The 27,515-nt window shown below is 34.8% G+C and overlaps 1 protein-coding gene across 2 annotated transcripts in view; it reads left to right on the top strand.

Annotated features, from left to right (window-relative positions):
- atr (ATR checkpoint kinase) overlaps positions 1 to 23,826 on the top strand; it is a 65,244-nt gene extending 41,418 nt beyond the window's left edge. The window contains exons 30-47 of one of the 2 annotated variants that reach the window (XR_012391287.1): positions 212 to 303; positions 2,076 to 2,167; positions 2,261 to 2,438; positions 2,529 to 2,717; positions 4,145 to 4,304; positions 7,129 to 7,308; positions 7,394 to 7,536; positions 8,122 to 8,375; positions 10,194 to 10,426; positions 10,502 to 10,636; positions 14,383 to 14,583; positions 14,676 to 14,819; positions 14,898 to 15,048; positions 16,177 to 16,333; positions 17,330 to 17,483; positions 17,572 to 17,723; positions 20,087 to 20,192; positions 23,422 to 23,826. Coding sequence is in view for 1 of the 2 variants with exons in the window: in XM_691071.10 (XP_696163.5) it covers positions 212 to 303; positions 2,076 to 2,167; positions 2,261 to 2,438; positions 2,529 to 2,717; positions 4,145 to 4,304; positions 7,129 to 7,308; positions 7,394 to 7,536; positions 8,278 to 8,375; positions 10,194 to 10,426; positions 10,502 to 10,636; positions 14,383 to 14,583; positions 14,676 to 14,819; positions 14,898 to 15,048; positions 16,177 to 16,333; positions 17,330 to 17,483; positions 17,572 to 17,723; positions 20,087 to 20,192; positions 23,422 to 23,595 (2,739 nt within the window). In the remaining variant the exon portion in view is untranslated. The remainder of the gene's footprint in view (positions 1 to 211; positions 304 to 2,075; positions 2,168 to 2,260; positions 2,439 to 2,528; positions 2,718 to 4,144; positions 4,305 to 7,128; positions 7,309 to 7,393; positions 7,537 to 8,121; positions 8,376 to 10,193; positions 10,427 to 10,501; positions 10,637 to 14,382; positions 14,584 to 14,675; positions 14,820 to 14,897; positions 15,049 to 16,176; positions 16,334 to 17,329; positions 17,484 to 17,571; positions 17,724 to 20,086; positions 20,193 to 23,421) is intronic. The other variant, XM_691071.10, reaches the window with a different exon arrangement.
- Positions 23,827 to 27,515: the final 3,689 nt, after the last annotated feature.

Below are 27,515 nucleotides of genomic sequence, written 5' to 3'. Positions count from 1 at the left end.
AATGCTGCTTATGAGAAGCAGGGAAGCATATGCATGATAAGGATATAAGCATCAACATTTCATTGTAGTCTGTGTGTTTTTGTACGACACGTTGAAGTATGAATACCTTGTTTAGCTGCGCTTTCTTAAAACACTTTCTATAATGGTCACGTTTGTGGACCACACTACACTTCAGAATTTATTACTCTCACTTTCTTTTATTTGAATGCAGCTTGCGCATTATCATGGAGTTATGAACTCTATGTTGGGCCTTGGTCAGCTCTCCACAGTAATAACACAGGTCAATGGAGTTCTGGCAAGCAGGTAAGTGTACCTATGTGAACTATATCCGCATAAATGTCAGCACAATAAAGAAATAAATACTTTTCTTTCACACTAATAAGCTGATATTGTCAGGCAAAGCTTGTGCTTTTAAAGATCCTAACTCAAGTGAATAAATAGATTTTTCTTTTTAATTGTAGTGTGGACTAAAAAGTCATTCATTTATCAAAAGCAGTGACTGCCCTTTGCCTGCTATGTGCTATTCACCTTTACAATATTGTTAAAGATAAATGTTACTTTTTACAATCTTCAAGTCATATTTCTGCAAAGATGACAAAATTGACCTGGCCTGGGATTACTTTTCTGTTACAAAACAGACAAGGATGTCCTCTTCATTTTTTCTCTTTTATTATTTTGTCATTTTATACAACCATGAGGAAACATATAAACAAAGAAGAGATGCTTTGTTGTAGAATAGTGTTATAGTTGAATGGTGTCTTATTATATGTTAAACACTGTAAAGCTGTTCGCTTAAAAGCAGTCTACTGTGTAAATTAGAGGTGGGGGTAAACTTTGATACACTATAGTATCACAATATTCTTAGCTGCAGTATTATATCAATACATGAATTCCCATATTGATAATATTTTTATTATATTATTTGATTGAATAATAAAGTTGATTTCTGTATGGTCCATTAAAGCAGATTGTGGGGTTTTATTTATTCTTTCCCTGCTGAGTGAGGATGCCTAAAATAAAAATGGCAGCATTGCAGAAAAGTGCACACAACATTTAAGGCAGGTTTTTCCATTAGTGTTGTACCATTTGTGTACTTGACAATCCCTTATTTATTCTTTAAGGGGCCATCTAAGCAAAAGTGATTAGAATTTTATTTGACCGGAGTACCACATTTAAGAGCTTCTGCAATCATAACAACATCTTTATAATCAAATTCTTTCTTCACTACGGTTTTCTCAATGCTGTTATTTTAGTTGTATGTTTATTTTGTTATATGAAGGACGTCTCTGCAGACGTTTTAAGTTTATAAAGATCTTTTGTGCTGGCAAATGAAAAAAAAAAAAAAAACATCAACAGATTTTTAGATGTTTCATGACTGCATATCCTCAGTAACCCTGTTTTCACACAACTTTTTGTTTTTCTACAACTTTAAAAGTTCACCCAAAAATGAACATCCTCGTCATCCATCATCATTTACTCACCCTTCACTTGTTCTAAACCTGTTCGACTTTTGTTCTTCTGTTCAACACAAAGGAAGATATTTTGAAGAAAGCTGGAAACCTGTAACCATTGACTTGTACAGTATTTGTTTTTCCTACTGTTCAAGTCAAGGTTTCCAACATTTTTCAAATGATCTTCTTTTGTGTCAACAGAAGAAAGAAAGAGGGTAGGTAATGAGTAAATACTCGCGACTCAGTGGCTCATAGGTAACGCGCTCGCTTCGCAACATGAAGCACCCGGGTTCAAGACCCGGCTGGAGACCTTCACTGTTGCAGCCTGGCTCGACGTGGGGACCGCATCTCTGGACTATCGCTTTCATTTCTCACTTCCTAATCGCAATTGCCTCTCTGAATATCACACTAACTGTACCCAAAAAAAAAAAAATACTAATACTACTAATACTTTCCTTCTTAGACTTTACAGACCTGAAACTTGCCTATAGCACTATTTTACTGTGTAAATTGCTTCCTTGTCCTCATTTGTAAGTCGCTTTGGATAAAAGCGTCTGCTAAATGACTAAATGTAAATGTAAATAAATTTTTTGTTTAACTTAACCCATTTATTTTTTTTGCAAGGCCTCGATGGAAGTCTGATCTGAATGCCTATCGAGTCGAGGCTGCATGGAAGCTGTCAAAATGGGACTTAGTTGAAGACTATCTTGCTTCTGGTAAAGTTTTATTCAATGCTATTTCTGTAAACAGAAATATATGTTTTTTATTTGTATTTTGTTTATCATTATTTTGTCATTTTTGTTTTCTAGATTGTAAGTCCAGCACATGGGGTGTCAGACTCGGCCAAATGTTGCTGGCTGCCAAGAAGCAAGATTCAGAAGCGTTCTATGAAAAGCTGAAAATAGCCAGGAAAGAACAAGTCGTCCCTTTATCAGCTGCCAGTTTTGAGTGTGGCACCTATCAAAGAGGATATGAGTACATAGTCAGGTAATCTAGGGGTCCACCATTTTTTGAAAATGTTTAGACCTGAAATGTAACATGCTGAAATGTGTTTTGGACGATGCTGTTGTGTCTCAGGCTGCACATGCTGTGTGAGTTGGAGCATGTTTTTACGGAGCTGCAGAAGGAAAGCTCAGAAGCTGGTAGATCGAAGAAACCTGAGCCCAAACTCAACTGGGATGCCCACCTGCTCATGACCCAAAACTCATTCAGAGCCAAAGAACCTGTGCTGGCCCTGCGGAGAGCCCTTCTCAGCCTCAGCAAAGGGTATGAGTGAATGTCAATTTCTGTTCAGTTGGCACTATTTTGGAGTATACTAGTTCGGAGTTCAAAATATATTTCACTGACAGTCACAATAATGATCACATTTTTAAATATTATGAATAATACGCTACAACAAACATACTTGGTGGTGTTTTTATATTGTAATTTTCAGAAATGATAACAGATTTAGAAATTAATTTGAATAAAGAGACCGTTCGGCAAACAGTAAAAATAGTGGGCATTGTTAACATCGACACCTTTTGCTTTTATTGAGATTATAGCATTCTGATTAATGTGTTCAAACATAATGTTTACATGGACGCTCTATAAAGTGATTGGGTTTGCATTAAAGGGACAGTGTCATCATCAACATGTTCAAAACCCATTTGAGTTTCTTTCATCTGTTGAACAATAAAGGCTGAAAAACACATTGAGGGAGAGTAAATGGTGAGGTAATTTTCATTTAGGGTCCCTTTAATTTCACAGTCTGCATGAACTGAAGTTAAAGGTGGAAATGTTTTTTTTTCAAACAATAAAAGAATAAAGGAGTATCATTATAAAATGTAATTTCCCCTTGCCATACATTAGCATGTGCCCTATTTATATTAGTTTAATTTCATTAATCCAGTCAGTGCAATAGTAGTCATTTACACACACAGGGCACTGTGCAGTTGAATAATTTTAAATTTAGCCACTTTAATTCAAACCACTTTTATCCACTTGTCAGCAAGATTTTAATACTTTTTAATATACAGTAAAACCTATCATCACTTCAGTTTAGATTAAGTATGCCGCTTCGTTTTTACATCATTACTTCAGTGAATGATGATGGAGCATTATTTATATTATTACTTTATTTTCAAAAGTTTTTTAAACATTTAAGAAAACACTTTACTTGTACTAAATATGATTTCTATGTGCATAAATAATTTTTTTAAAATAAATTTGATGCAGCCACCAAAATGTGATGCCTCATCTTTGGCACACAGTATATATGGTATTTCAATGCTGGTTTAAGATGTGTGTCATATCCATAGTACTGCTTCTATAATTTCTTTAATAATAATAATAATAATAATAATAATAATAAATAGCATCGGTAATAATAATAATAATAATAATAAACTACAGTTAGATAATTTTTCTCAATTTGTTCTAACTAACAAATTAACATGCATAATGAATGGTAAAAGAAATCTCAATATTTTTCAATAAACTTCCGATGGTCAGAGACCTTTAAAGTTTAACCATTGGAAGATATAGAAAAAACATTAAGATTTAGTCCTTTAGTCCTTTGCTAATCACTTAATATTTTGCTTGGCAGCCAGTCACCCTTCATTGAATGACAGTAACGATAAATGACTCAATTTATGTAAGTGACATGTTTCAAAAGACAAAATGAACTTTGAGCGTTTGTTATTGTGATGCAGGTCTTCGTGTGAGGAGCAGGTTGGCGAGTGCTGGCTTCAGAGCGCTCGTGTGGCCAGAAGAGCTGGACATCACCAGACGGCCTTCAACGCCTTGCTCAATGCAGAGAACTCCCACCTCTCTGAGCTCTTCATCGAGAAAGCCAAATGGCTCTGGTCAAAGGTTCAGTAGCTAAAATGTGTTGCTTATACCAAATTTAATGTTTGACAGGGTCTTTTTTCCTTCGATGAAATCTAGTTATAAGCAGGGTACTCACACTTCTTAAAAAAGTAGTTTAAAGCACTTTATAGAGCACAACACAGAAGTGAGCCAACGTGCTGTACAGTAAATATACAACAAAATAAGCATAACACTTTAAAAAATACAAGATAAAATATAGCTTAACTACCTAAAAAGGTGCATAAATTAAAATAACCAGATATTAAGATTAGGTGTCAAAGGTCAACGTTTAAGAGATGATTAAATGAGAACACAGAAGAGGCCTGTCTAATGGGCAGTGGCAAATCATGCCAAAGTCTAGGACCCACCACAGTGAAAGCACGATCCCCTCTAAGCTTACCCTTTGTTATTGGCATAATCAGGAGCAGCTGATCCGCTTACCTGAGTTAATGAGTGGGTTTATAGGGGTGTATCAGCTCAGATATAGGGTGGAGCAAGACCATTTAGAGAATTAAAAACAAATAAAAGAATCTTAAATTGAATTTTAAAATGAACTGGCAACCAATGAAGCGAAGCTAACTTGGAGGAAATAGGGTCATATTTGTGAGGACCAGTTAACAGGCGTGCTGCAGCATTTTGCACCATTTGCAAATGAGCAATAGCTGATCTACTACTCCCCGCTTTACAGTGATCTAACTGAGTGGTCACTAAATGATGGATCACTTTTTCAAACTGTTGTTTTGGTATATATTGCTTTATTTTTGCTAGTTGTCTTAATTGAAAAAAGCTAGATTTAACTACCTCTCTAATCTGATTGTCAAATATGGATATGCAAGACCTGGAAATAACTTAAAAACAAACATAGGTCCTTTAAAGTGATTGAATTAAATTCAGAGTGAAATTTGTTTATGGTGTTATTTCAACATTTGTATTGTGCTGCTGTCAAAAACGGACTGAAAAAAATGATTCATCCTTAATTTAGGGTATCTGCCGGGTCTTAAATTTTAAATATACAATTTTAGCCCTTAAAAAGTCTTAAATTCACTGAAATTACTAATATTGTAACTGTAGCCTGTTGTGAAAACATTTAGGGCTCTATTTTGACGATCCAGTCCAACGCGCAAAAGCATTAAAGGCCTGTCGGAATCCACTTTTGCTATTTTAAGGACGGAAAAATCCGCGTTGCGCCACGGCACATGGTCTAACGAGGTTGAGTTTATTCTCTTAATGAGTTATAGGTGTGTTTTGAGAATAAACCAATCAGTCTCATCTGTTCCTTTTAAGAGTCAGTTGCATCGCGCCATAGTGCATTTGCTATTTGCATGGCGTACTATGTAAGTGGAATACTGAACACTTCACTAGAGAGAAAACAGTTAAACAAAGCATACAGCGCGAGAATGAGCCTCCTCATTCTTTCAATTTCACTCTCTTTCGTGGATAAGGAAACGTGTTGTACGCATAGACATCCATTAGCGTACACATAATTAATTTTGTTTATTAAGTGCAAAGATTTGTTTCAAAACTATTTCTAAATTCAGTTCATTTTCCAGCAAGCGAATAAATGAAGAGTAATTCTGAAGTGTGTTCAAAAAACGGAGTTTTATCCAAACACAAATGCTATGCCTCATATGATCCAAAACCTGACAAGTGGACAAACCTAAGCTTGTTTTTAATAACACAAATATAAATATGCATATAATAAATAATTCTGCTACTAATAATAACATTATACAAAAGCAAATTGTCATGAATAAACAAAAATGCCCCCCGAGATGAAGAAGGCATGGAGGCAGTGGTTTTTATATTAATGTTGGCTAGAAAAACATTTTTTTTGTAATTTAATCTAGTAATTTAATCCTTTCCTTTTTTTTCCATTTGTGAAGGTATTTGCGTTTTGCTGTAGCCTACATCCTGTGTGTATTAAGCAATGTTTAAGCGAGGCACATAACTCACGCGCTCTGCGCTGGGCTTTAGACCTCCTCATAGCTGGTCTATTGAACAGTGTATTTTAGTTCCCTAAATAGCAACGCTCCAGCAATGCTCCTTAACACACCCCCGTTTTTAGACTAGACCGCCTAGGGGCGCACATATGAGCGCAAATGCATTTGCTGTATAAACAGCCGGGTCTTTAACGTCAAAATGACTCTTGCGCCTATAGCTGAAACCAGCATACAACAGTTGCGTAGCGCCTTGCGCTGCATTGTGCCGGGTGTATGATAGGACCCTTAGTTTTTAGATTTTTTTTTTTAAGTTATGTTGAACAAAAATATATGTGTACAACTAAGGTCTGCTTGTTTTGACTCATTATTTAAAATATGTGGCTAAGAAATGACTACTTAGATTTTTTTTTTCTGCTGGGCCATTTAAAAAAAATCTTTAGTGTCTAGCTTTATTTAAGTCTGAAATGTTTTTCGTTGGGGTCTTAAAAAGACCTTAAAAAGTCTTTAATTTGACTTGGTGAAACTTGCTGAAACCATGCAATTTACAAATCTTACATTTCAATCCTGTACAAGAACAATGACAAATAATGCTAATTTCATTTCAGAAACCGCATTTAAATTTAATTTAAAATACTAGAGTGGAATTCAACACATTTTTAATAAGTTCTTTGAACATGACTGTTTAAAATTATCATTACTCTCATTTTTACTGTAAATGTTAAGTGTGGGTGAAATGTTACGTACAATAAGGACTTATATGGTGATATACATGCTGGGGATGTAAATAGTGCTTGATTTAAAATGTAAGAAGTCTTTGAAAATCTTTGAATCTGCTGTTCATGAATAATTGGGTACCTTGTATAAGGAAAGATGCTATTATTTTATAGGGTGATGTGCATCAAGCTCTGATAGTCCTGCAGAAAGGAGTGCAGCAGTGTTTTCCTGATGACCAGACGCTCACAGACCCCAAGAGAATCCAGGTCAAGGGAAACGCCATGCTGCTGGTGGGCAGATATATGGAGGAGACAGCCAACTTCGAGAGCAATGCGATTATGAAAACCTATAAGGTATTTCAGTTAGTCACAAATGAAGTCAAATGTCAGTACTGGAGTCAGATTCATCAGAAAGTGACTTCTGTTCTTTTTAATGCAGGATGTTACGACTCTGTTGCCAGAATGGGAGGATGGAAACTTCTACCTGGCCAAATACTATGACAAGGTGATGCCCATGGTCACTGACAACAAACTGGAAAGACAAGGCAACCTCATCCGTTATATTGTCACTTATTTTGGAAAGTAAGATGTTTTCTTTTGATAATGTTTATATTGTGATTTTTATTTAGCAATTCTGCAAAAGTTTACAAAACAAATCAAATTTTGTGTGTGCTTTTATTTTAGTTTTATTAATTTAATAAAGTTGTGTACATGTGAAATATTTCTATGGCAAGTAACTGAGTAACTTTTTTTAAAGTAAAAAAAAATTATTTAACCCTCCTTTTGACCTAAATCTTTATTTTTGTTTTTTAATGATTTCTGTACACATTTAGGGTATAATGGGTGTCATTTAGTCCATTTTTTACCCGCCAGCTACAGTATAAAACTATTTTTTTTACCATGAAAACCACTAGCTCACACGGGCACACACACCCCCAAACACAAACAATAAGAATCTACTGCTTTAACCTTTATTAATATTCTCTTGCTTTAATGTTTAACATTCATGCATGTACTTTTAGCAATTGATAAACATGCCACTTCACATAAGTCAAAAACACGTGGTGACCTCTAATTAAACATTCATGAAAAACTCATGCACAGAGTTCGTTTCATCATGCGAAATAGATTTGAGGAATAAAATTAAATTTTGATTCTTTATTTTAGAGGTTTCATAAAGATGAGTCAACAGAAGGAAGGTTGAACAGTGTATACATCATTTCATACAACAGGAGGATTAAGTTTTATGGTTTTAGTTTTAGTCTATTTGAATGAATTGTGTGAAAGTTAGATTTAGAGATGCTTGTTTTGCTTGTTTCACAGAGCTTTGCAGTTTGGCAATCAGTACATCTATCAAGCCATGCCGAGAATGCTTACGTTATGGCTGGACTTTGGTGCCAAGGTTTATGAATTTGAAAAAGGTAAGGCACAAAAATGGTTGATGTAGTGTATGGAAAAATTAAACAATTAAAATATTTATTTGCATACCTCCATCAGTGGTTTGTGTTGAACAGTCAATTTGAAATGATAAACATTGTAGAGAGTGTAAAATTGCAATTTGTCAAAATAGTATACTCATTATATTAAATGGACAATATGTATTATAAAAAATAGATATAGTTTCATTAAAATATTCAAAAACAGTAGAACACTGTTATATATTTTTCTGACGTATTTATATTAGCCCAAATGTTTTCAAGAAAGGTTTTTAATTTTTACTTGGGCAATTATATTAGGCAAGCAATATAAGCAATACCCATGTTACTTATTAATCCATTATAAATGCATTTTTATTTATTTATAAATCTGTTAAGGTTTTTTCTTAGACATTCATTATAAAACAATTAATTGGTTTTAAAAATACACCTGCAAAGGTATCAAATTTTATGCAATTTGTAATGTCCAAATTTTATTGTTGAGAGGAAAACTGCACACAGCAATACTGGATTTCCATTAGTAAATGAAGCCTTTACGATCATTAAAACGCTAAAGCAAGTCCTTTAAAATTAAATGTTCATTACGGAATGATAAATAAAACAACAATTATAGAACAATATATACACAATATTATTGTGGCATTCACTGTAACCAACATTATATCTATTAACTATAGGCAAGCCTAACAGAATTTATTCTTTCCAAAGCTACTAGAAACAATGTTACTGAAACTAGCAGTGTGTGGAAAATACACTTAAAGAGATGAAAAATTTCTCTTAATTTACTTATCCTTTTCCAGAGATGGGTTGTGGCTGAAATGGCATCCGCTGTGTAAAAACGTGCTGGATAAGTTGGTGGTTCATTCCGCTGTGGCGACCCCAGAATTATAATGGGACTAAGCCAAAAAGAAAATGAATGAATGAATTTACTCATCCTTACTACAAACTCATTTAAGTTTCTTTTTTTCCCCCTTTTGAGCACAACATATTCTGAAGAATGTTGAAAAACTCTTCAGTATATTTTGTTTTGTCTTCAAATTATATATTTTTCTTTTTTTGTTTTATTGGAAATAGAAACTCCAAAGACTTTAATATATTGTGTTTCATTAGACTGCACTGAGCTGCCTTATAACACAACCTAAAATGTATTTAATATGATAAAACATCTCTTCTTCTTTTCTATGTGATCATGACCAAAAAAACCAAAGTGCTCAACCGTGGCATAATAAAAGTGGATTGCATTCGTCTCTCATCAGCAATGGGGTATATGGACACAGACTTTTAATTTCAGTCAGTCAGCCCCAGGGCTTTCGGTTAATTCTCATCCCATGCAAAATTGCTGGGATCTGATTTCTTAAAAAAACAGTGATCTTCACTGCCTGGCTGACATATACGATATAAAGTGGGTATCAGAGTAAACCCAGAGTAAAAAAAGAAGCACTGCATTAAATTAGATTTTTCCATGCCATGTCTTTAAAATATAGAAATTAATTTTACCCTAATATTTTGAATGGATTTTCTGCACTGGCCTGAAAAACACTAGCTGTGCATATATATCACATTGCTTCAGCGAGCTTGTTTCGCTTTGACAGCTTTCAGCCTTTAGCACATCCACAAACATGATTTTCGCAGGAGTCGCACAGAATGTAATCTTGAATATCAATTCATACGGAATCTTTCCAAATGTGCAATGATTTTTAAAAATAAATTCTAGTGATTTAAAAGGATTTTTTTGTCAGTCTTAAGACTCACTGCTCTAGTAATCTTCGATACAGCAGTTTCTTCCCACTTTTTGTCTTTAAGCTGGCCGCTCTGACCGAGTCCAGATGCGTACTGAGCTTACGAAGATCAATTCCGTGATCAGCGACCACACTAGCAACCTCTCGCCCTACCAGTTCCTCACAGCCTTTTCCCAGCTCATCTCCAGAATCTGCCACTCCAGCAACGAGGTCTTTGCTGTTCTCATGGAGATTGTGGCCAAAGTATTCTTAGCTTACCCGCAACAGGCCATGTGGATGATGACTGCTGTGTCAAAGGTCAGAAATCTTCATTTATTACAATATCTAATGCATACAGGTATAAATAATGTTTCGTTTATGCTTCTTTTTTAGTCCTCCTATCCGACTCGAATGAACAGATGTAAGGAGATCCTGAAGAAGGCCATCAGTCTGAATGACTCATTTATGAAGTTTATCGGAGATGCCAACAGACTGACTGACAAGCTGTTGGAGCTCGGAAATAAACCAGTAAGACAGACTTTACCACTAGAGAGAAAGTGATTTCGAAAGAAACAGCTTTTGTGGATTTATTAATCTTTTATATTCAGCTTCCCCCTCAGGCATTCATTACAAAATTAATTAGCTCTAAAATTAGCTTTGAATATGCACTGTATTTTCTGGAAAGCATCTCACACCACGTCTGAACTAAAACACAGATTAGATAAACGTTTGAATAGGTTACATATGACTTTTTTTTTATTAAAAATAAACATTAAACAGGCAAGATCATAAAGACATTTATTCAAATACTTTTTATTGATTTTCATTATAAAACAATACACACAACCATATATGTAATGTGAAGAGGCTGCTGACAAGGGAGGTGTGAATCCAAACACAGGTTTATTAAACAGAATGGTCAGGCAAGCAATGGTCATTACAGGAACAAACAGATGTATTCGGGCAATCCAGAGTCGTAGTCAAATATTAGGGGAATGGTCAGTATAGGCAGGTAGCAGGCAGCATAAACAAATAAAAAAGACGATGGTCAAAAATATGGCAAGGCAAGGAAAACGCGTTAACAAGTTCACAATTCACTATAACAAGACTCAGCACTGTGTGTGTGTGTGTGTGTGCGTGCGTGCGTGCGTGCGTGCGTGCGTGCGTGCGTGCGTGCGTGCGTGTGTGTGTGTGGGCTCTATTTTAACGGTCCATGCGTAGAGCGCAAACTCTTTCAGGGCGTGTCAGGACGCGTTTTTGCTAATTTAAGGACGGGAAATCTGCCTTGCGCCAAGGCGCATGGTCTAAAAGGGTTCAGTTTATTTTCTTAATGAGTTATAGGTGTGTTTTGAGAATAAACCAATTAGAGTCTCATCTCCCATTCCCTTTAAGACCCAGCTGCGTCGCGCCAAGAGCGCATTCGCTATTTACAGGACGCAAAGTAAGTCTAAGTGGAAAAAATGAGCATTTCACAAGTAAACAGTTGACAGTTTTTTAACAGAAAACTGTATAACAGAGCATCTACTGCGTGAGAATGAGAGATAAATGATCTACTTTCACTTTCGCTCTTCGATAGGGAAACCTTTACGCACAGACATCAATTAGCTTATAAATAATTAATTTTGTTTGTTAAGCGTAAAGATTTGTTTCAAAACTATTTCTAAATTCAGTTCTAATTTCTAGCAAAAGAATAAATGAACAATAATGACCAAGTGTGGTCAAAATACTGAGTTATTTCCAAATACACCTGCCATGCCCCATATGGTCTTAAACCTGACAGGTGGGCAAATCTAAGCTTGTTTTTTATAAAACAAATATAAATATGGATATAATAAATAATACTGCTAATAATAATAACATTATACAAAAGCAAATTGTTATGAATGAACTGAAAAAGCCTCCCAAGATGAAGAAGACATAAAAGCAGTGGTTTTTCATATTTATATAGGCTAGAAAATAATATGTTTTGTAATATTTTAATCCTTTATATTTATATTCTATATCTATTCTTATTATATCCTATATATATATCCTTAATATTTAAATTTTTTCATATGTAAAGATATTTGCCTATTGCTCTCTTGTGCGTATTAAGCAGTGTGTAAGCGAGGCGCAACTTTTTGGTCTAATGAAAAATTTATTATAGTTTCTAAAAATAGCCATGCGCCAGCGGCCCGCCTCAGAACGCCTTCCTTTTTAGATCAGAACGCTTATGGGCGCACAAATGAGCGCTAATGCATTTGCTATTTAAACAGTGTAGCGCAACGCCTCAAAATGACTCTTGCGCGAAGCTGAAACTACCAAAAGACCATTGCGCCCTTGCGCCGCTGCGCCGCGTCTTGCGCCACACTGCGCCGGATGTATGATAGGGCCCTGTGTGTGTGTGTGTGTACGTGTGTGTGTGCGCGTGCGTGTGTGCGCGAACTGTATTTAAAGTCCTAGTAATCAGTCTTTGACAATCCTCCGGCTATGTGTTCGCAATCAGTCAGGAACAGGTGTGAGTGTGTGTGGTGCATGACTGGAACTTGTAATCCATATACCAGCGGATCTGAAGTCCTTTAGCAACCTGCTAGAATTAGATCGCTGGTGATTGTGACAATATAACAGATGTGATGCACTTTACAATCCTATACAACACTACAACACAGAATACACAACCTCATGCATTACAAAAATATTAAAGCCCATTACAAAAAGTGGGAGAGAAAAAAAATTAAGACATTTATAATTAAAGAAAATTTCTGTATTAAATGGAGGCTGTTCACTTGAATAGATTTTTATCACATAAAAAAATAATAAAAAAATCTTGAATTTCACTGCTGATGGTTAATCCTCTTGTTAAGTGTGATATCATGTGAAGCGGCTTCCGGGTCCAAGTGCTCTATTAAACTGTATGGGAAGACTCAACAAATGTTAATAATAAACATTTACAAAGTGATGTAATACTTTCGAAAATCGCGATGGCAGTTTATATATCCATGCCTAATTTCAGATGGCCAGAAAGTGATTAATTTTTATAAATTGTTAAAATATTGGTGTCTTGTGTGCAGCAAGTTCAGAGACTGTAGTGTACACCATTATTTTTATATAAAATTCACTTTAATGTATGATATGACAAAAAAGGAGTCATAAACGAATATCCTTTCAATTCAAATGAGTAGCGGCTTCAAATTAAATTCAAATGACTGGACCCGGAAACAGTGCTTCATACGTCACGACTTAACAAGCGGATAAGGTATGTTAGCTATTATTAGTTGATGTTATATGTTAGTTATTAGAAATATTAAAATGTTTTTTTTTCCAGAGGGATAACATGACACTGGAGTATTCAATTCTCGTCATCAAGAGTAGACTAAATTGAAATATTTTCTATTACAAAAGAGTAAAGATGTAATTGCAATTTGTAAATGATTTTCAAATGAATTAGTTTATTAATTTTTAATATTCCTTACTTTTCCTCTTATACGTTAATTATACGAATAAGTTACACCTGCAAGTGTGTCGTATTTTCTGTAAAATAAGTAAAATTTGATCATAAATACAATTTGTAAATGATTCTCAAATGAAACCATTGTAGGCATTAGGTTTTCGCTTAGGCGTTAATTGTAAAATAATGAATTGCCCCCACAAATATACCATATTTTCTGTCAATGTGTTGTTGAAAGGAAAAAAACGTATAACTTGCATTTTTTATAATTTTATTTATAAATAATGTGAGATGTAATAATGTTAGCCCTAAGTACTGTAAATAAAATCTTTGCAAACTTTAACAACTTTTTAGTTCCCCTCACTCCAAAGCCAGTATTTTAAAATTAAAGGTTCATTACAGAAGTGGAATAAAAAAAAAAAAATCAGTACAACTTAGTCTACAGCTAAAAGTGATGGTGGCATTTACTACAATAATGATCTATTATATATGTCAAGCTGAAAGCAATAAGTTCATTGCAAACTGTAACCACTTGTTCCAAACGCAATTGTTTCTTTTTCTACAGAATATCTTGTTTTGTCTTCAGCAGACGAAACAAATTCACTTGAGCCAACCACTTGACTGATTGTAAATGTTGGGGATTTTTTCTGTGTGTGAATCGCTTTATTACTGAAATGCATCTCCGATTTTGAACAGTCTATGAGTGCATATTTGTTTTTTCTTCATGCATTTTAGGACTATTTAACATATTCAAATAATTTTGGTAATAATTATTCCATTTTAGGTAATGTAATATGTGTATTTCCAAAATTACAGCATGGGGTTAAGGTTGTGTTTGGTTGTGTAGGTGGATGGGAACAGCAGCACCCTCAGCATGAGTGTCCACTTCAAAATGCTGAAGAAACTGGTAGAAGAGCCCACCTTCAGTCAGATCCTCATCCCGCTGCAGTCTGTCCTCATACCCACCCTGCCATCCACTGGCGGAGCAAACCCCAAACATGACGCCTTTCCCGGACACTGGGTTTACCTCTCCGGCTTTGATGACACAGTCAGTTTTTACACGCCAGTTTCTGAGCACATCATGCAGTACTCTTATTTCAGATGATGCGTTAATCACAACATACGTTTCATTTCCTAAAGGTGGAGATTTTGGCGTCCTTGCAGAAGCCGAAAAAGATCTCACTCAAGGGCTCGGATGGAAAATTCTACACCATGATGTGCAAACCCAAAGATGACCTAAGGAAAGACTGCAGGCTGATGGAGTTCAACTGCCTCATTAATAAGGTAGCGGGCCCATGCTGTTTAGGAAATGACCAAATTATTTTCATGAGAAATTGGCCAGTAAAAATGTGCCTTTGTCAGTCTTTGAGGAAAGATGCCGAGTCTAGACGGAGGGATTTGCGCATTCGGACGTACGCTGTGATCCCTCTAAATGAAGAGTGCGGAATAATCGAGTGGGTGAACAAAACAGCAGGCTTACGCCACATCCTCACGAAACTGTATAAAGAGAAAGGTGGGTCAATTTCATTGCCTCTAGGTAGGGATGCACTGAAATATGTCGGCTAAAAAAAGCATGTTCTGCATGCTGGTTTCATTCTCCCTCTTGCCAATGTCATGGCAAAGTCCACTCAAATAACATTTCTGTATATTTTTCCTACTGCTTGCAATAACGACACTGCAGCAGATCTTCTAGGTTTAGTTTAAGTCTTTTAAATTTGAAAAAAAATAAATAAATTTATTTTAATTTATAATGTAAAAATTAAATATTTCAAAGCATTTTTTATGCAAATTATTTTCAAAATTGTTTGGTTTTAGTTTTAACCCAAAATTTTCTTTTTAGTTCCTCACTTGCCTCTTATTCTCTTTCATGATATCCAGTGTCAATGTTTCACAATGTATGTCAAAAGAATAGTATTTTGAGTCATGGAATTTCTGCAGTTTGATGGAATTTTAAAAGGCCTATTCCAGACATTGAAAGTCAGGGGATTTTTATTTTGTCCAAATCATGGAATGTTTTCTGTTTATTATAAGTCATCGAAATTTTTCATTTTAGTCAAGGAATAGTTGATTTGACATTTGGCTTTGTTCTTTAAAAGAGTTATACCTATTTGGGTAATTACCTATTGGCTGATAAATTAGCTTTTTTTATGCTACTATTATTGGTGCAATATATTAAGCGATAACTTACAGATTAGTTTTAGCAAGGATGTATTAAAGTGATCAAAAGTCATAGTAAAGACGTTTTAAATGTTGCAGAAGATTTTTTTTAATGCTATTATTGTTTGCTACAACTGTTTTGAGTGTTGATATGATTAAATATAGGAAATTAGAATTATTCATAATGGAAATGTGACACTAAGTTATTTATAATTGATAAATGACTTTAAAGACACTGACATTGTGACTTAAAATATTTAAAGAAAATATTTTGCAAGAAATGTTGTACTGTATTTTTGATAAGATATAAAAAAAAATCACTCCTCAGATTTCCAAAAGTATATTGAATGTGAACATATATTTATTAACCAGTCAAAATTAATTAAACGTGCTGCTTTAAAAAGTTTATCAAGCCTCTCAGTGTCTCCATTAAGTAATTTTCCACTCAGCTGAATGAAAGTGGTGTTCTTGTTCTTTAAAACAGGGATCTATGTCAGTGGGACAGAACTGAAGAAGCTCATTTTGCCAAAAACAGCACCTTTTCAGGAGAAGCTGAAGCTGCACAAAGATGTGCTGTGTGCCAGACACCCTCCAGTGTTTCATGAGTGGTTCCTGCGGACCTTTCCTGATCCCACCTCTTGGTATTTTTATATGTATAGCACAAGCTTCAGTGATTATATTCATGATATCGGTGCTGAATTATGGTGCTTATTTATATTAGCTATTGACCCCATTTTTGATTATTTGACCTAAATTTGACACCCCTCTGAGTAATTTCTACTATGAATATATAGCCATATTATATATCAAAATAAGATCTTTTGCTTTTGAATTATTTTATTCTATCCTCATGTGTTGATGTTTTATCACCACTTGAATGCAGACAGATTTCATCAAAAATATTTTTTGACAAAAAAACTGAAAAACTTTTTAAAGAGATATAAAAGATAAAACGTAAGATGACAGTCCAAAAATGAGTACACCCAAATTAATCTGTTGTGTAAAAATATTGAATAAAATTTTAATAAACAAAAATCAAGAGTAACATAAAAATCTAAGAATGTTGTTGTTTGTAATTTTATAATTTTTTTTGTGAAAACTTGCTTGAATTTAAATGTAATATTTTTTTCTATTCCTAAAGATTTTGTGACCAAACCCCTTTTTTAATAAATATACAGTAACTGTTAAATAAAACTGTTTTATTTAAATACACCAAAATTTATTTGCTATTTTTATTCACTTTTTTTCACTGACAAATGGATGAAAATTGTGTACTGCTGTAATGCTGATCACTATATACAGTATGTATAAGGTGATATTATGCCCAAAAAGGAAATAAACTACCTATATACCATCAAGAAGGTCCAAAGGTTTACGAATTTCCTTTTCTTTTTCACCAAACCAGATATTTAGAAAAATGTTGGACACCTGTAACCATTGACTTGCATAGTAAGAAAAAAACAATACTATGGAAGTCACTGGTTTTCAACATCTTTCAAAATGAATCAATCTGTGTTCAACAGAAGAAAGAAACTCAAACTAGTTTGAAACAACTGAAGGTCGAGTAAATGATGACAGAATTGTCATTTCTGGGTGAACAATCCATTTAAGTTATTTGATGCGATGTTTGTTCACAGGTACAACAGCAGGTCTGCGTACTGCCGCTCTACTGCCGTCATGTCGATGGTGGGTTATATCCTTGGACTCGGAGATCGACATGGAGAAAACATTTTGTTTGATTCTTTTACCGGCGAGTGTGTCCATGTGGATTTCAACTGCCTTTTCAACAAGGTGTGTGAAGACACAGTTTATTTGAATCATTTCCTAAACTTGAAATCTTTAGGTAGCTGTATAACAAATGAGCGTTTCTGCTGTTAAGGGGGAGACGTTTGATGTTCCTGAGGTGGTTCCTTTCCGGCTCACCCAGAACATGGTTCATGCAATGGGGCCCATGGGTACAGAGGGCCTGTTCAGACAGGCGTGTGAGGTCATACTAAGACTCATGAGAGACCAGCGGGAGCCGCTCATGAGGTAAATACTGTTAAACTTTTAAATTTAACATATCATACAATAACTTTTAAATTACAATAGTTTGATGACTGCAGTGTTTCCCCTGGGTTAACAGTTTTTTGGGGGGTGGGGACATTCAAATTTTTGCTGGTCTCTAACTAATGACAGCAGATCACTCAGAGATAGAGGGATTTGCACTCGCGATATCTTTACTGCTCTATTTATATGACAGAAAAAATTAGGGGTTTGAACCTACACTGGTCTCGTGGTTTGGTTACAATTATCACGCCATTGATTCGGTTTAATTCGATATTTCGGTGCATCACGGTGCATTGATGATGCTTTCCATAATTAATTAGATTTTTTTTTCCACAACACAACTTTTTTAAAAAAATTAAAATCCATAAATGCATTAATATTTATATATTATTTGTGTAATTTTTTTTTCCTTTAATCCAGCAGTAAGATAGGCCTATATGTACTGCACTTTTAATTTGACCTGTTAAAAGAAAACACTCTTTTAGAATGTATCAAACAAAACACCAACACATGCACAGAAGACAACACGAGCATTTATAGCAAATAAACTAATGTCAATATTATCCCGCTTCCATTTTGAGCTTTCTTACACCTTTATGGTCATTGTCTTCACCTGCTTAACATAAAGGGCTGTGCTTGGCTCTATAAATGAAAGCGCTGTTCATTAAGGAGTCACGTGGGAAGAACAGTCGCGGTTACAGTCTATATCTGCATAATACGTGGTTATAATGGGTAATACGTAATAGACACAGTGGAGAAAACTCGCACCTCGGGCACACTCGTTTCTGGATCTACAAGTATCGCTTTAACAGCCAAGTGAAGTGGAAAGCTTATCTCACAAACAGCAGCGGGTCAAATGTCCAAAGTTTGTGTGAGAGAGAGAGACAGGGATGCATTTCTTCCTAGTAGTGAAATAGCGGCAAAATTATGTGCATATATATATATCTCCCTTTTAAGTAGTTGGAGCGTTTTATTTAGTCGTCCTCGCCTCCTTTGCCATAGTATTCTACTGCGACATCGCGCATATGAGATAAATGACGTCAGTACGTAATAACCGGTTATGATCTATTACTGAACCCATATCGAATTGTCCCCATCTGCATCGCAGTGCCCCGAAGAAACAATTAATTTTAACACCCCTAGAAGAAATGTAATGCTTAGAACATAACTGTGCCTCTCGCAATCTGTTGTCTCTCATTCATTCTAGTCGCCATGATTTTCAGAGTATTTTAACTCATTTTAGGGGGTCACGGGGCCGGTTTAAATTTGCGGGAGAGGTCAGGTTGGATGAGACGCTAGATCGGGAGAACGCGTCACAGCAGCTCAAAGCACTGGAGATACAATGGCTGCACTTACAACAAAGAATGCATCACTCGCGCGGGTCACGCCAAATAACTAAACAGAGGTCCCATCGCATCTGTATATATTTTAGCTGCTGCGACTGAGCGCATTGTGCTCCCACTCATGAATGAAGTTTGGCTGCTGTAGGCTATGCATAATGTATGGAAGTGGATGTGCGTTTTCAGTCCTGTCAGGTGTGGCACGCAGTCTCATTCCCATACAGCAGAGAGTGACTGTGTAGAACTCCACTGTGCGCGATTCAGAGAGCAGAAATTTGTAATCGCACGACCATGTAGAGACTGAAATCACATGTCCTTGCATAAATAAGATATAACATATGGCTATTTATCTTGTTTATTTGAAGAAGTTGTGATTTGGTGCTTTTCTCACGCTTATTAAGATATATATTCTTAATATAATAGGAAATAATATTAGTTACATTTTAAATGAACCTTTTCTGTTTTGTTAATCACTCACGTTTACAAAAAGGTATCATTAGTTAATATATTTAATGCACCAATAATAGAAACTAATAGAGAACAATACTTGTATAGAATTTATTTAAAGTTCAACATTTAATAAAACATTAGTAAGTTAAAATTCATGTTTGTCAACCTTAATAAAACAAAGCATTACTCACATATAAATGAATCTTTTATATGTGCATAAAACTATTTAATTTATTGTTTTATGATGTTAAATAAGCTCATTTGTCTGCAATTTTTGTTGTCTGTGTTTTTTTTTTGTTTGTTGATTGTGCAGTGGTGTAATGGCAATGTAGTATTATATTCACAAATTTTCAGCACTTTCAGTCATTAAGTGTAATTAGATATTAAAATCAATTTGTTACCATATATTATATTGCATGAACTATAAAATGTACAGTAGAAAGCTTAAAAAACATATCAGATCTTTATTCTATGTTGTGTTTTAATTTGAGTAATTTCTAACTGTATTTGTATTTTATTGTAACTGCATAATTATTTCTTTTTATTCCCAACCAGCGTTTTAAAAACATTCCTGCACGATCCTTTAGTGGAGTGGAGTAAACCTGTGAAGGGTTTCTCAAAGACTCAAGTCAATGAATCTGGAGAGATCCTCAATGAGAAGGTACTTCATCCGTTAATTGCTCAAGGCTGAGTGAGGATCCTTATGTGTAATGTAAATCATGCATGCTTTTGTGTTCAGCTATCCAAACATTGAATTCTAAACATAACATGGACATAACCATCGTTAAGTACACAAGTGCCTTTGTTTATGTGCATTTTATTCATTCATTCATTCATTCATTTTCTTGTCGGCTTAGTCCCTTTATTAATTCGGGGTCGCCACAGCGGAATGAACCGCCAACTTATCCAGCAGGTTTATACGCAGCGGATGCCTTTCCAGCCGCAACCCATCTCTGGGAATCATCCAAACACATATTCACACACACACTCATACACTACGGACAATTTAGCCTACCCAATTCACCTGTACCACAAGTCTCTGGACTGTGGGGGAAACCGTGGCACCCGGAGGAAACCCACGCGAACTCAGGGAGAACATGCAAACTCCACATAGAAACGCTGACTGAGCCTAGGTTGAACCAGCGACCTTCTTGCTGTGAGGCGACAGCACTACCTACTGCGCCACTGCCTCGCCTATGTGCATTTTAAATTAATGTATTTGATGTGCAAAGGTCACAGGGTATTTTTTAGTGTCCTAATATTAAAAGATTTAAAGGTATTCCTGTCAACCCTTCCTTTTTGACCAGGATTCTTTTGTATTTTACCATTCTATCATGCTATCATCCTTTTAAAATATTTACCCGTTTTTTTGTTTTTTACAGTATTTTTTTCTTTTTATGAACAGACGAAGTAATATATACACCTCCCTATTATCATAGTACTGCCGAACCCCACAGGGGGATGCCCCTTTACTCTTAATTGAAGAGCTGTTCGAGAGAATTATGTTATCGTTTTATTTTGGAGTAATATCACTTTTAAATGATTATAAAAAAAATCAATGCTTGACTGTCAGACAACCTCAATGAGGATAAAGACAATGTCACTCGAGTGTACACGCAATATGAAGAGGAGCAAAAGTGGACAGTTTGTGAATTGGGTGTGTGTTTAAACATAGAAATACACATAATAATATGTAAATATGGCAGTTTTGGCCAAAACTAATTGTTTTAAATGAGCATAGACAGGAAATCGGCCAGATGCTTTTATTATTTCATCTATACCCTGGGTGGTGTATAGATCTTGTAGTGACAATTTTGTTATTTTACCTTAACTTTTTGCTGTTTGGGCTTATTAGAACCTAATTAGAATAAAACCTAAGTATCATCTTTTGATATTGTGTACTTTTAGAGAAAATAATGTCCATATATGTGGACTCGTGGTCCGAATTTCCAAAAAAACACAACAAAGTAACCTTTGTGTAATAGAAAAAAACCTCTTTATTTCTGCCTTGAACAGAGCAGTTTTTTCCTGACTGTTTTTGCATTAAGAACACATACAAACATATTTTTGAACATGTTTTGACTATCAGTAAAGACAACATTTTTTGCCCATTTTAGACAGTTAAAATACTGTTTGGGACATTTCATATGCTGCAAAACAGTTGCAGGATGACACCGTATCTCTGTAACAAAATATAAAACATAAGAGCTAAAATGTACTGTCCATGGATGTGGTCACTAAGCCCTAGGAGGTTAATCAAACAAAAAGTCTAAATGAGTGATTCATTCGCTGCTCTTTACTGAATAACCATAACAACTTTAATCAGAAGTTATATTTAAATTATACAGTAAAGGAAATGTGAATGTGATTTGATAACTTTAAATTCAAATTCAGTTTACACATTCTGATGTTGATGGGTGTGATCTTATGTCTGACAACTATTTAATGTTGTCACAACATGCACTTGATATCAGAATCATTTTTCAGTTCCTTAAAATCAATTCGGGACTTAATGTTTATAAACCCCTCCCTTCGATAAGCCTACTCTGCTCTGATTGGTCAGCTGGCCAAGTCTGTTTTGAATGAGCTTTCCTCATCCATTTTGTTTCGGAAATGAATTGCCCAGAATGTTTATCGGTCGCAGGAAGGTGGGGATTATGCAAATGTGTCCATTTAATCATGTTGACATAGAACAGTAGTAAGGAAATAATTTGAAAAAATAAGAACTGTATCCAAAATTGTCCCCTATATCCAAAGATTTGTTCACTATTTCACCATTTCTAGTGGTGTCCAAAACCATAGCGGACGTTTTATCAAGTGTACTCAATCGCACAATGCACAGCTCTTACGAGTCTATCACCCATGCACACTCACACAACAGCTTCAAAGATCTTAAACTCAATTCCTGCAGGGCCGCAGCTCTGCACAGTTTTGCTCCTACTCTAATCAAACACAGCTGAATAAATAATCGAGGTGTTCAAAAGAGCCTTGAACACCTTGATTAGTTGCATCAGCTGTGTTTGATTAGGGTTAGAGCAAAACTGTGCAGAGCTGCGGCCCTGCAGGAATTGAGTTTGAGAACTATGAGCAAGAGTAGTGTTTCTCAACCACGTTCCTGGAGGAACACCAACACTGCATGTTTTGTATGTCTTCTTTGTCTTTTACCCATTACAGGTCTTTCAGTCTCTGCTAATGAGCTGATGATCTGAATCAGGTGTGTTTGGTCAAGGAGACATGGAAATCGTGTAGGGCTGGTAATCCTCCAGTAACGCGGTTGAGAAACACTAGAGAGCTAGAGAATACCCAGAAAGCACTCTAAGAGTTTGCAAGTTTCCGGATGAATTTACATGTCTGACCACAAGATGGCACACACATAGTAGAATCCTATTGGTGTAAGTTTCAAAATAATCTATTATTTATTTAAAGTAATGTTTGTATACACAACAGATATCAAAAGTCTTTATTTCATTACTAATAGACAGCTCGCTAAGGGTTATATATAATTATCACATAGAAGTTTAAAATCAAATACGTCTGAGGGATTTATCAACTAGCAAAACACAAAGTAAAAGGCATTTCTTCACTGTTCACTCAATCGTTTCATTCACTCTATCAAGTGGACAATATTAGTGGACTGATGTAGGGAATAGTGAATGAGGATTTAAGGGGCAATTTTGGATACAGCAAAGGAGAGTACATGACCCAGCTCTTTCTTTTAATAGACAATATCTTTATTCATTATGCACTATTTAACACATTTTCAGATTGTTTACATTGAAGAACAGCAAAGTAACGTAAATATGACAGTTTTTGAATACCCATATGACTCCAGCTCTTTAATGTTAAGTAATATATTCAAAAAGCCCTAATCTGACTTTGTTCCAATCTAGGCTAAGACTCATGTACTGGACATTGAGCAGCGCCTCCAGGGAGTGATCAAGAACAGGAATAAAGTGATGGGCTTGCCTCTGTCCATCGAGGGCCACGTGCACTACCTCATACAGGAGGCCACGGATGATAACCTCCTGTGCATGATGTACCTTGGATGGGGTCCTTATCTGTGATGAACATTTGCACTTCAGTCGTAGTCGGAGATCACAATTGAACATAAGCTTTCTGTTTAGCTCTGTACAGTTATGTTTGTCACTGTTGTTTTCAGTGTTTTTCAGAAGGTAAATTAAATTTCATTTACTTTCAGGAATTAAATTTCATATGTGTTACAGGTAAATTATGAGCACTTGTGCTGTAGAACGAGCAAATTTTGGATAAACATGCATTAAAGTGCTTGTACGTAATCCAGTTGTTCTTGTTATTGTGGCATAGTTCTGTGTTTCTCAACCATGTTTTGGGTGTCTCCTTTGTCTGTCACACCCATTACAGGTCTTTCAGTCTCTGCTAATGAGCTGATGATCTGAATTAGGTGTGTTTGGTTAAGGAGACATGGGAAATGTGGTGAGCTGCTGGTCTTCAGGATCATGGTTGAGAAGCACTGGTATAGACCATTTCAATGTGATGATGTCATTGGCCCATGAACATTTCCTGCTTGTTATTAAACTATTTTATAACTGTAACAAGAGGCAATTCAATCATATCCTGATGTTAAAACAGCTATCATAATGTTATTTATCAATGTGTGGCTCTTTTTGGATTCTCAGAAGCTACAGAAATTAAAAATGCTATTGTTTACATCCCTCAAAATGGTCTACAGTTATATAGTGCACATCAAAAAGGCGGCTTTATTTACACACAACAACAGTTCCCTTTACAATCATGTCATCCTGTTGAACCCTTTTATTCTACAATTATGTGTGAGTTTAGGGTTTTTACTTTCTCGCCTTTTTGCTTTACAAATCTGTAACAGACCAAGGACCTCATTACAATATATTTTTGGAGCTCAATCATCAGCTGCACAGATTGTCAAATCAGGTAAATCATTTATATCTTAAACAGTCTGTTTAATTTACTTTCATTATAACAGAGTATATCACTTTATCTGTTTAACCCTTTAAGTAGGGTGCTAATTACAGGGGGGTTTGAGTGGGATTGACCTCCCCTAATTAAGGTTTAATCCCCCTAAAGAACGTCATGTATGGGGGGTCCCTTTGAATCCGAAGAAAAAAAGCTCATTCTGATCTGTAATTTAAATAATAATGTTATTAATTAAAATAACAGATATCCATTTGGCCCCCCATAACGGTTCATACCATTGCAAATGCATAATCGTGCCAGTCAATCTGCGAGAAAAAAAGTCATTCAACAGTCTGATACCGGCAGATTTAGAGCACCATGAGAGTTCACAAGATTAATTTCTCATAAAATAGGAATTTGTTTCTACATAAAGCCTTAAAGTTAAGTCAAATTAGATGCGTAGTTTGTATAGTTTGACCTAAAGTAAGCCAAAAATAGCTAATCAGCTCAGAACAGCCTACACTAAATGGCCTATCCCACAAAACACTGAAACATAATAAATAACTGAAATATATTTATTTATTAAATTAGATGTAATTTAATTAATACACACATTTGATTCACTGAAGCATGCATTAAACTAATATTACTGAAAACTAACATTAACCCCCCCCCCTCTATTATTCGCACACTGCCTTAAACTGCCTGCTCGACCAAATGACTGAGTATATTTTGACTGACTATATTTTATTGAGAGTACCAAACTTAACCTGACTGAGCCGTGCTGTATGTGTTCTGTTCATGCTGTGCATTTTTGCTATTTTTTGCCCTTCATAATCATACTTTATACTCAATTGTTTATTTCAGATGCAAACATATCATACTTTTCTCCAGAGAAAAAAAATTCAATTAATAACGTAATCAGTACACATCATAAAGAATTTTTTAAGCGTCGCTGGATCTTTGTCTTCATTGTATCTACAGTGTTAAAATGCAGGGTTCCACACAATTCATTCATATCGTCCCAACAGAAATCAATAAACTTATTCTTTTACAGATTTAACAAAATTGAATGGATTGAACATAAAAAATTAAGTTTTCTCAATGAACTCACAATAATTGTGTTGTTTCAGCTTAATTTAAATAAGTAGATGGAACAAGCAGCAGTGTATTTTCTGTTTCCTGTTTTGCTTTTTGTATTCACATTCAGTGTTTTTTGTAATGTATTCGGGTAATAACTGTTGTAATAACACTTCTTATTTGTCTTAAAATATCTAAAACACATTTGTGGTATATTTTTGTTATGCGAGTTTAAATTGTTAAACTCCTAACAGAGCAAAACCCCTTTGTAAAATTAACTATAGTTGTATTTATTATATATTATTTTACTAAATAAAACCACCACAACATGGTGTTTGTAAACTGGTTTTAAAAATGTTAGTATGCAAAACACCAAACAGTTATTGTTTCCTAAGGGATAAGACATACAAACAGATAAATAAATAAATACTAATATTAATAAAATAAATGGGCTCTTGAACAAAGGTTTTGCACAATCTATTTAGCACAAAAATAGTTATGCTGCTTAAGAACCCTAATTTTGATACTTTTTAATTTGGTTACCTCATTTTAACCCTCCATATAAAAGGAAAATACTGCAAACAGACAGAATTCTTAAATACATAAAAAAATTATAAACAAATCCCTTGGTCAAAACCTTCACTGTGTTAATTTATGTGTGCTACTGAATTAAACATTTTTTTGCTCGGTGCAGGATTAGATTTAAGAACCAAATGCCAGTCTTTTTCAACAATAACATTTCACAATATACAATAACGTTTCAAATATTGTAGCTATAGTAATAACAATTACAAAAAGTAATAATTATAAAATAAGACAAGAAATTAAAATACAATACAATTTTACATCAACCCAGGAAAATAGTGAGTGATATCCAAAGGTGTATTGAAAATAAATCTGTAACTTCAAATGCAAACGTCTTTAAAAGGGGGACAATTTCAAGGCTTTGCAGCAGTTTATTCTCTGGTTGAATTTTCCATTTTTACACCCTCCAATGTTTTAAAATGTCGACAACTGAGGACTGAACCAAAACGAACAGGGCTGCGTTTCCCAAAAGCATCGTAAGCCTAAGAAGTTCGTAGAAATGATCGTACGACTGATCTTAATATTACGGTCTGTTTCCCAAAAGCATCGTAACTTAAGTAGCACTTGAAAATCTTCGTGGATCTACGAGTGCTCTGGAGTAATCGTAAAGCCTTAAGTGCATCGTAAGGAGACAGAGTTATGAGGGCACCTGCTGGACAACCGGCAAATTGCACCTACAATTTACTTCTCTTCAAAGTCATTATTCATTTTATTTGTACGTATATCTCTATTCATTTATATTTTCTACACATTACACAATTCAATATACAAATAATAATGAATAAAGAAAAAAATAAAAATTACATAATAAATGTTAGAATGAAAAAAAAATTACACTGTTGTATATGGACATTTCGAGGGTAGTAGGCTACATATGTTGTATTTAACAGAAAATATTTAATGTGATTTAAATCACATTTAAATGCTAGTGTCTCCACCCCTAGGTATGTGCTTATTTATATTTTTGTCCTATTAGCAAATGCACATCAGGTGGGGATAATTAGGCTAAACTTTTCAAAAATAAATGTAAGAGCTTATTTATTTATTTATTTACTTATTTATTTATTTTGATGTGAGATAATCAATTTTTGATAAAGAAATTGATAAATAATTCTACTTAATTAAGGTTTCATATAAATATCGAAAATGATGCTGATGTCATTTCCGGCAAGGACTGTTAGAATTAGTTTTATGCGAGATTGGAGCAAGACAGTGTTTTTACAGTACGACATTTCCAGTTAATTTATGTTTTTAAACTGGCTCAAAAATATATTTTTTTTTATGTTATTCGAGTTGAATATACATTCACACAAGTAGAAGAAGAATTATATGGATTGCTATAACATGTGCAACAATAACGAGCCATTCTATAGCGTGACATTTCAGCACTTAACAAACGGATAGCGACTCC

The sequence above is a fragment of the Danio rerio genome, chromosome 2 (assembly GCF_049306965.1).
Source record: "Danio rerio strain Tuebingen ecotype United States chromosome 2, GRCz12tu, whole genome shotgun sequence".
Lineage (NCBI taxonomy): Eukaryota > Metazoa > Chordata > Actinopteri > Cypriniformes > Danionidae > Danio > Danio rerio.
The sequence above is the reverse complement of the archived record's forward strand: the minus strand, read 5'-3'. Positions and strand labels throughout refer to the sequence as shown.